The 9,720-nt window shown below is 40.9% G+C and overlaps 1 protein-coding gene across 1 annotated transcript; it reads left to right on the forward strand.

The window, feature by feature from the left end:
- Positions 1–308: 308 nt before the first annotated feature.
- Positions 309–6,352, forward strand: ID1 (inhibitor of DNA binding 1). The gene is made up of 2 exons (XM_060771845.2): positions 309–727; positions 5,858–6,352. Exons 1-2 carry the CDS (start codon positions 395–397, stop codon positions 5,897–5,899), a joined length of 375 nt encoding a protein of 124 aa, XP_060627828.2. The 5' UTR covers positions 309–394; the 3' UTR covers positions 5,900–6,352.
- The last annotated feature ends 3,368 nt before the right edge of the window (positions 6,353–9,720 follow it).

Genomic DNA, 9,720 nt, shown 5'->3' on the forward strand with positions numbered 1-9,720 from the left:
CCCAAAAAAAGTGCTTGTTGTCACATTCCTTTCATCCTCTTTCCTTTCTTTTTTTTTTGTCTTAGATAAAATGCCCCCGAGCCTTCTCCACCTGCAGCTTTACCAAAAAAAAAAAAAAAAAAAGAGTGAGAAAGGGGGAAAAAAAAAAACCAAATTGTTTCCCATTTGGAAAAAAAAGAAGCAAAGAATGTACACAAAGTAGGGGCAAAGTAGCTGAGGAAGCCACGCCCACTTCCCTGAAAGCGGCCTCCCGATTGGCTAAGGCGCGCCACCCATGGAACGTTGGCGCACTATAAACACAGCCGCTCGCTCTGCCGCTCTGGAGTTTTCCCGGCTGCTTCCAACGAGTTGTTGTTTTTTTGTGCTCAGCTTTGCATACCGGTTTTATCCCGCGATGAAAGTGGCCAGTGCAGCTGCCGTTGTGTCTCCGGGCCCGAGCTGCGCCCTCAAAGGGGTCCGGCTGGGCTCTGGCGAAGCGGCGCCCAACCATAACAGCAACGCCCGGTGCCTTTCCGAGCAAGCCGCCGCCGCCGCCTCGCTCCTGATGGACATGAAGGGCTGCTACTCCCGCCTGGCCGCCCTCGTGCCCACTTTGCCCCGGCACCGGCGCGTCTCCAAGGTGGAGATCCTCCAGCACGTCATCGACTACATCTGGGACCTCCAGCTCGAGCTCCAGGACGACCCCGCCACCCCAGGCGGAGAGCCCGCAGGAGGGACTTTGCCCGAGGTGAGCGCCCAGTCGCACTGCAGAGTTAGCGCGGGTTAGCACCGCTTCCCACTGCCATGGCTCAGGGCTATGGAACCCCCTCGCACTTGGAGGGAGTCCTGTACTTACCTAAAGCTTCCTGCCTACTGACTTTATCCCCCTATTGGATCTACCTGTATAATAATAATAATATAATTATTATTATTATTATTAAGTGTAGCCCTATATTTACCTAAAGTTGCCAACTTACTGACTTTATCCCCCTATTGGATCTACCTGTATAATAATAATAAGTGTAGCCATATACTTACCTAAAGCTTCCTACCTACTGACTTTATCCCCCTATTGGATCTACCTGTATTATATTATTATTATTATTATTATTATTATTATTATTATTTATTAAGTGTAGCCCTATATTTACCTAAAGTTACCAACTTTCTGACTTTATCCCCCTATTGGATCTACCTGTATAATAATAAGTGTAGCCTTATACTTACCTAAAGCTACCTACCTACTGACTATACCCCCCTATTGGATCTACATGTATATTATTATTACTAGTATTATGTGTAGCCCTATATTTACCTAAATTTACCAACTTACTGACTTTATCCCCCTATTGGATCTACCTAGAATCATAGAATCAAAGAGTTGGAAGAGACCTCATGGGCCATCCAGTCCAACCCCCTGCCAAAAAGCAGGAATATTGCATTCAAATCACCCCTGACAAATGGCCATCCAGCCTCTGCTTAAAAGCCTCCAAAGAAGGAGCCTCCACCACACTTATTACCTGTAATAAGTGTAGTCATATACTTACCTAAAGCTACCAACTTACTGACTTTATCCCCCTATTGGATCAACCTGTATATTATTATTATTATTATTATTATTATTATTATTTAAGTGTAGCCCTATATTTACCTAAAGTTACCAACTTTCTGACTTTATCCCCCTATTGGATCTACCTGTATAATAATTAAGTGTAGCCCTATACTTACCTACAGCTACCTACCTACTGACTTTATCCCCCTATTGGATCTACTTGTATTATTATTATTATTATTATTATTATTATTATTATTATTATTATTTATTTATTTATTAAGTGTAGTCCTATACTTCACTAAAGTTACCAACTTACTGGCTTTATCCCCCTATTGGATCTACCTGTATAATAATAAGTGTAGCCATATACTTACCTAAAGGTACCTACCTACTGACTTTATCGCCCTATCGGTTCTAACTATATTATTATTATTATTATTATTATTATTATTATTATTATTTATTAAGTGTAGCCCTATACTTACCTAAAGCCCCTATTGAATCTACCTGTATTATTATTATTATTATTATTATTATTATTATTATTATTAAGTGTAGTCCTATACTTATCTAAAGCTACCTACCTACTGACTTTACCCCCCTATTGGATCTACCTGTATTCTTATTATATTATTATTATTATTATTATTATTATTAAGTGTAGCCCTATATTTACCTAAAGCTACCAACTTACTGACTTTATCACCCTATTGGATCTACCTGTATAATAATAATAATAATAATAATAATAATAATAATAATAATAATAATAATTAAAGTGTAGCCCTATACTTACCTAAATGGATCTACCTATTAATAATAATAATAATAATTATTATTATTAATAATAATAAATATTATTATTAAGTGTAGCCCTATATTTACTTAAAGCTACCAACTTACTGACTTTATCACCCTTTTGGATCTACCTGTATTATTATTATTATTATTATTATTAAGTGTAGCCCTATACTTACCTAAATGGATCTACCTTATTATTATTATTATTATTATTATTATTATTATTATTATTATTAAGTGTAGCCCTATACTCTCCTAAAGCTACCAACTTACTGACTTTATCACCCTTTTGGATGTATCTGTATTATTATTAGGTGTAGACCTTATACTTACCTAAACATACCTGCTTACTGACTATCCTCTCTTGCGGGCATGGGGAAACTTCAGCCCTCCAGGTGTTTTGGACTTCCAACTCCCGTTGAAGTCCAAAACACCTGGAAGGCCATATACCTGCTCTATTGGATCTACACTATATATATATATATAGAGAGAGAGAGAGTGTGTATATATGGTATAGTCCTGTACTTGCTTGAAGCTATCTACTTATTGACTTTACCTATTCCCCTATTGCATATAGCTATTATTATTATTATTATTATTATTATTATTATTATTAATAGCTTTAGACCTATACTTACCTAAGCTTACCTACTTACTGACGTTATATATCCTCTATTGGATCTACCTGTATATTAATAATAATAATAATAATAGGTGTAGTCCTAGACATACCAAATTACTGACTTTATCCTCAATTGGATCTACCTATTATTATTATATATTATTTATTGTTATTGTAATCCTATACTTAACCTATTCCTACCAACTACTGACTTTATCCCCATTTGAATCGTATCAATTATAATATTATATTATTAATTAATTATTATTGCTGTCTTATCTAAATCTACCTATTTACTATCTCCCCTATTGGATCTACCTATATTATTATTATATTATATTATATTATATTATTTTTATTAATATTATTAGGTGTAGTCCTATTCTTAAATCTACCTACTTACTATATATTTACCTAAACCTATCTACTTACTGAATTTACCTATTCCCTTATTGGATCTGCCTATGTTGTTATTATTATTATCATCATTATTATTATACATATATATTATATTATTTTTATTAATATTAGGTGTAGTCCTATTCTTAAATCTACCTACTTACTATCTGTTTACCTAAACCTATCTACTTACTGACTTTACCTATTCCCTTATTGGATCTGCCTATATTATTATTATACATTATAATATATTATTTTTATTAATATTATTAGGTGTAGTCCTATTAAATCTACCTACTTACTGACTCTCTTATTGTATCTACCTACTGTATATTATTATTATTATTATTATTATTATTATTATTATTAATTAGGTGTAGACCTATACTTACCCAAACCTACCTACTTGTAGACTTGGATACATCTATATTATTATTATTAATCTATATATTATACTTGCCTAAACCTACCTACTTACCAACTATCCCCTATTGCCTCTACCTATATTATTATTTATATTATTAATTAGGTGTAGACCTGTGCTTACCCAAACCTACCTACTTGTAGACTTTATCCCCTATTGGATACATCTATACAGGGTTAGTCAAAATGAATAGGCCAATAAGAATAAGAAATAAGAATAAGATGGCCTATTCATTTTGACTAACCCTGTATTATTATTTATATTATTATTTATCTATATTATTATTATACTTGCCTAAACCTACCTACTTACTGACTATCCCCTATTGGCTCTACCTATATTATTATGTATATTATTATTAGGTGTAGACTTATACTTAAGCCTACTTACATGGATATACCTTTGTTGTTATTTGGTGTAGTCCTATACTTATCTAAACCTACCTACTTACTGACTTCATATATCTTATTACTATTATTATTATTATTACTTACTGACTTTATATATCCCCTTGGATCTATTATTATTATGTTTATGTTTCCAATCAGTCAACCAAACTACAACTTGACCCATTGCCATTACAAGACCCCTTCTACACTGCCGCATAATAATAATTATCTGCTTTAAACTGGATTATACTGCAGTGTAGACTCAGATAATCCGGTTCAAAGCAGCGTAGAAGGAGTGTGTGCTCTTGTCCCTCTTTCCAGTCTTAAAGGACTTTACTTTTTTGCCCCAAAGGAAGTGTAAAATAGGGAAAGGGCCTCCCAAAGATCATCTAGTCCACCTGCTACTGATGTAGGAAACCTGCACTTTGACTTGTGTGACCTCAGAATAAACACTGCCCAACAACAACAACAACAACAATAATAATAGATTACTGTAGGACGTTGGGGTGCTGATTGGGTCAATCCATACAGAGACTCAAAAACAGCTCACAACAAAAGCATTGCAATGCAACTCAAAATATACAAGTATTAAAACAGTATTGAATATCATTAAAAAAACATATACAATTATATGGCAGTGTAGACTCGTATAATCCAGTTTAAAACAGATAATGTGCATTCAGTCCTTAGAATTGGGTAGATGGGGCCCCAGTATTGTTTGGGTGCTCCTTTCCACCCTTTGCTCCCCAGGTTACAATTTCATTTCCTTCCTGGTTGCTTTTTGCATTGATTCCAAGGATTGCAAGCTTCATAGTTGTTGTAGGTTTTTTGGACTGTATGGCCATGTCCTAGAAGCATTCTCTCCTGACGTTTCACCTATATCTACAACAGGCATCCTCAGAGGTTGTGAGGTCTTGATTTAATGTGTTGAAGGCTTTCATAACCAAAATCACTAGGCTGCTGTGAGTTTTTTGGGCTGTCTGGCTATGTCTCAGCAGCATTCTCTCCTGACATTTCACCTGCATCTACAACAGGCATCCTCAGAGGTTGTGAGGTCTTGATTTAATGTGTTGAAGGCTTTCATAACCAGAATCACGGGGCGGCTGTGAGTTTTCCCAGCTGTCTGGCCATGTCCCAGCAGCATTCTCTCCTGACATTTTGCCTGCATCTACAACAGAGGTTGTGAGGTCTTGACCATCCTTAGAGATTGTGAGGTCTTGATTTAATGTGCTGTCGAAAGCTCTCGTGGCCAGAATCACTGGGCTGCTGTGAGCATGCCTGGCTGCCTGGCTATGTCCCAGCAGCATTCTCTCCTGACATTTTGCCTGCATCTACAACAGAGGTTGTGAGGTCTTGATTTAATGTGCTGTCGAAGACTCTCATGGCTGGAATCACTGGGCTGCTGTGAGTATGCCGGGCTGTCTGGCTCTGTCCCAGCAGCATTCTCTCCTGACATTTCGCCTGCATCTACAACAGGCATCCTCAGAGGTTGTGAGAGGCAGGCAAAACGTCAGGAGAGAATGCTTCTATCTAGAACATGACCATACAGCCCAAAAAACCTACAACCCAGTGATCTTGGCCATGAAAGCCTTGTAATGCCAAAAAAATAATAAAAAAGGGGAAGACTTGAGCCTTTGATTGACGAACAAGGGAATAACCCGTTGCCGATCTTTCTGCTTCCTTTGCAGGCTGCTTGCGTCAACCCGGATGACCGCATCTTGTGCCGCTGACGGTCTTTGGGGCTGGAAGGAAAATCCCAGGGAGAAAAGGCAGCTTTCTTTCGCCTTTGGCCCCTCCAATGGCAGGGGAAGGCGGCTGGTGACGTGGCGGCGCTGGGCTTTGAGTGCTAGGCATCCCATCTGTTGTCCCGACCAAGGAAGCAGCACGGAACCGGAAGAAGGCTCCAGCCTGGAACCCGGACTGAACTCCTCTAAGCCGCACCTCCTTTGGGTGCCCTTTGATGTCTATATAGTTGGAGCAATGTGTTTTGTTTTTACACAAAAAGCAGAATGTTAATTCTCTCTCCGAATACTTCTCAGATTTCTGAGACTCGTCCTTGTATTGTATATTACAATGCCTTATATTATTAATATTGTTATTATTGGTTTTTCTCCTGAGAATATTGTTCTACAATAGTTTTTGTGAGTGTTTTTGTTATTAAACAAATGCCTATTGTTACGAAATGGGTTTGCATTTTTTTCTTGAATGGTGTCTTGACTTAAATGTATGTGAATTTTGGAAGCTAAGCAGGGTCACCCCCGGTTAGGAATTGGATGGGAGTCCACCAATGAATTCCCCGGATGCTATCAGCCATATTTCAGAGGAAGCACCTAGCAAAACTAGCGAGATCCCATCAGATCTTGGAAGCTAAGCAGGGTCACCCCTGGTTGGGAATTGGATGGGAGACCGCCAATGAATTTCAGGCTTCATTAGGATGTATTTCAGAGGAATGAGGACACCTGGCTTCATAAAACTTATTTCATCAGATTGCCATAAATCCGCACATGCAGACAAACTAAATGTTGATGAAACTATACATCCCATTATTCCTCACCATTGGTTTCAGTAGCTGGGAGCAACAATCCCACAACATCTAGACATCCTATCCATATAAAGTAGGATTGGCTAGACCATTTCGTCATCCTCTCTCTAGTTGGGTTGGACTAGAATTCCCATGCCTTACAGGTAGCCGTTCAGAAGTGGAACTTCCTGCCCCGGAGTGTGGTGGAGGCTCCTTCTTTGGAGGTGTTTAATTAGAGGCTGGATGGCCATCTGTCAGGAGTGCTTTGAAGGCAATTGTCCTGCAGGGGGTTGGACTGGAGATTCCACTTGAACATGAGGAAGAACTTCCTGACTGTGAGAGCCGTTCAGAAGTGGAACTCTCTGCCCCGAAGTGTGGTGGAGGCTCCATCTTTGGAGGCTTTGAAACAGGTTGGATGGCCATTTGTCGGGGGTACTTTGAAGGTGATTTTCTTATAGAGGTTGGACTTGAAGACCCACAACGTCACTTCCAACTCAGTGATTCTATCAGGGACTCCCAAAGCCCATCTAGTCCAGCCCTGTTCTGCCAGGCAGGGGGACATAATCCAAGCCCTCCCAACAGATAGCCATCCAGAGAAGGAGACTCCCCAACATGACTACAGGAGACTCCCCAACTTGACTCTCCAACTTGAAACAGGCTGGATGGCCATCAGGAGTGCTTTGAAGGCAATTGTCCTGCAGGGGGTTGGACTGGAAGACCCACAAGGTCTTCTATAAGAGACCCCAAAGGCCATCCAGTCCAACTCTGTTCTGCTTGGCAGGAGGACACAATCCAAGCCCTCCCAACAGATAGCCATCCAGAGAAGGAGACTCCCCAACTTGACTACAGGGGACTCCCCAACTTGACTCCCCAACTGGATGGCCATCTTGTCAGGAGTGCTTTGAAGGCCATTGTCCTGCAGGAGGTTGGACTGGAAGACCCACAAGGTCACTTCCAACTCAGTGATTCCATCAGGGACCTGCAAAGGCCATCCAGTCCAACTCCGTTCTGCTTGGCAGGAGGACACAATCCAAGTCCTCCTAACAGATAGCCATCCAGAGAAGGAGACTCCCCAACATGACTACAGGAGACTCCCCAACTTGAAACAGGCTAGATGGCCATCAGGAGTGCTTTGAAGGCAATTTTCCTGCAGGGGGTTGGACTGGAAGACCCACAAGGTCTTCTATAAGAGACCCCAAAGGCCATCCAGTCCAACTCTGTTCTGCTTGGCAGGGGAACACAATCCAAGCCCTCCCAACAGACAGCCATCCAGAGAAGAAGACTCCAAACCCAAGCCCTCCCAACAGATAACTATCCAGAGAAGGAGACTCCCCAACTTGACTACATATTGACTCTCAGGAAGTTCTGCCTAATGTTTAGGTGGAATCTCTTCCTGTCATTTAAATCCTCTTCCCAGCTCTTCCTGTGACTAAAGGCAGAACCAGACCTTCCTGAACATAGCTGGGTAGCGATGCTCTGATGTTCAGGACCAGCTAGGATTAGAATACATACGAGTCAAAACAAAACAGACTGGAGCAAGTTGGCCACAACGGTGGAGCTAGAGCAGGCCTGGGCCAACTTGGGCCCTCCAGGTGTTTTGGACTTCAACTCCCACCATTCCTAACAGCCTACCGGCTGTTAGGAATGGTGGGAGTTGAAGTCCAAAACACCTGGAGGGCCCAAGTTGGCCCAGGCCTGCTCTAGAAATTCCTAGAGATAATATTTTAACTCAAACCCATAAGTAATCCATTCTGGGTTGCAAATGTATAGGTGCCAAAGGCTAGCTGGCTATTCCCCAAACGCCTGCAAAAAACCCCGTTCTTGGCTCTTTGCCTCCCTATCTGCCCAGCTGTAAATGCAGCTGTTTGGCCCATGGGGAGAGAGGGTGAGTAAGCCCCAAACCATGCGCAGGAACCGCACTCAGTCATCAATAATTCTTTGAAACGAAGCAGGGCTGGTGTGCCTCCCGCCCACCCAGAGCTGAGAATGGGATTCCCGACCCAAAGCTCTCCCCTGTTTCCAGAGAAGGGGCATTTCCAAACTCTTCTTGGGGTGCTTATAGAAGCGTATAGAACGATGGAAGAGACCCCAAAGGACATCTAGTCCATCCCCTCTGCCATTTAGGAATACTCAATCAAACCACAATTGGTTGGAAATATTCAAAAGAAGGAAACTCTACCAAACTCATCTTCCACTGTGGAATGACTCTTGAAGTTGGGTTGCTGTGAGTTTTTCAGGCTGTATGGCTATGCTCAGGTAGCATTCTCTCCCGACATTTGGCCTCCATCTGTGGCTACTGGCATCTTCAGAGGTTCTGCTGGCAGTGTGTATGTGTGTGTGTGTGTGTTTGTGTACACACACACACATCTGTGGAATAATATCTAGAACGTTGCAATTAGCAAGCCTGGGTAGCCATGAAGTTTGCAAAGTCAATCAGTAAGGATATCTGCATAATAATAATCATTATTATTATTTAGGAATTTTGTATACCCGTCTTCTCCCCTCTATTGGGGGACTCGGGCCGGTTTCCAACAATAAAATCACAAAACAATCATTAAAAACATCATATAACATATTCAATTAAAACGTTATAACAGCAAAATGCAATCACATAAGAGGTAGCTTGGCTGTTGTTGCCTGGAGGCACCCCCTCTTTAAGAGGTTTTAATCAGCACTTGATTTAATGGGCTGCTGTAAGTCTTTTGGGCTGTATGGCATCTATGGCAGGCATTCCTCAGAGGTTCTGTTGACAGAGAAGCAAGTGGAATGTATATGTATACACACACACACACACACACACACACCTGTGGGATAATGTCCATGATGGGAGAAAGAGCTCTTCTCTGTTTCCAGCAAGTGTGAACATTGCAATTAGCAAGCCTGGGTAGCCATGAAGTTTGCAAAGTCAATCAGTAAGGATATCTGCATAAGAGGTAGCTTGGCTGTTGTTGCCTGGAGTCATCCCATGTTCAGGAGGTTTTAACCAGTACTTGATTTAATGGCATCACTGGGCTGCTGTGAGTTTTCTAG

The sequence above is a fragment of the Anolis sagrei genome, chromosome 4, assembly GCF_037176765.1.
Source record: "Anolis sagrei isolate rAnoSag1 chromosome 4, rAnoSag1.mat, whole genome shotgun sequence".
Taxonomy (NCBI): Eukaryota; Metazoa; Chordata; class Lepidosauria; order Squamata; family Dactyloidae; genus Anolis; species Anolis sagrei.

Bases quoted from the DNA above. Each gene is read 5' to 3' on its own strand.
- ID1 (XM_060771845.2), top strand. From the start codon at position 395: ATGAAAGTGGCCAGTGCAGCTGCCGTTGTGTCTCCGGGCCCGAGCTGC. The intron at 728-5,857 runs GTGAGCGCCCAG...CTTCCTTTGCAG, and splicing joins CAGGAGGGACTTTGCCCGAG to GCTGCTTGCGTCAACCCGGA.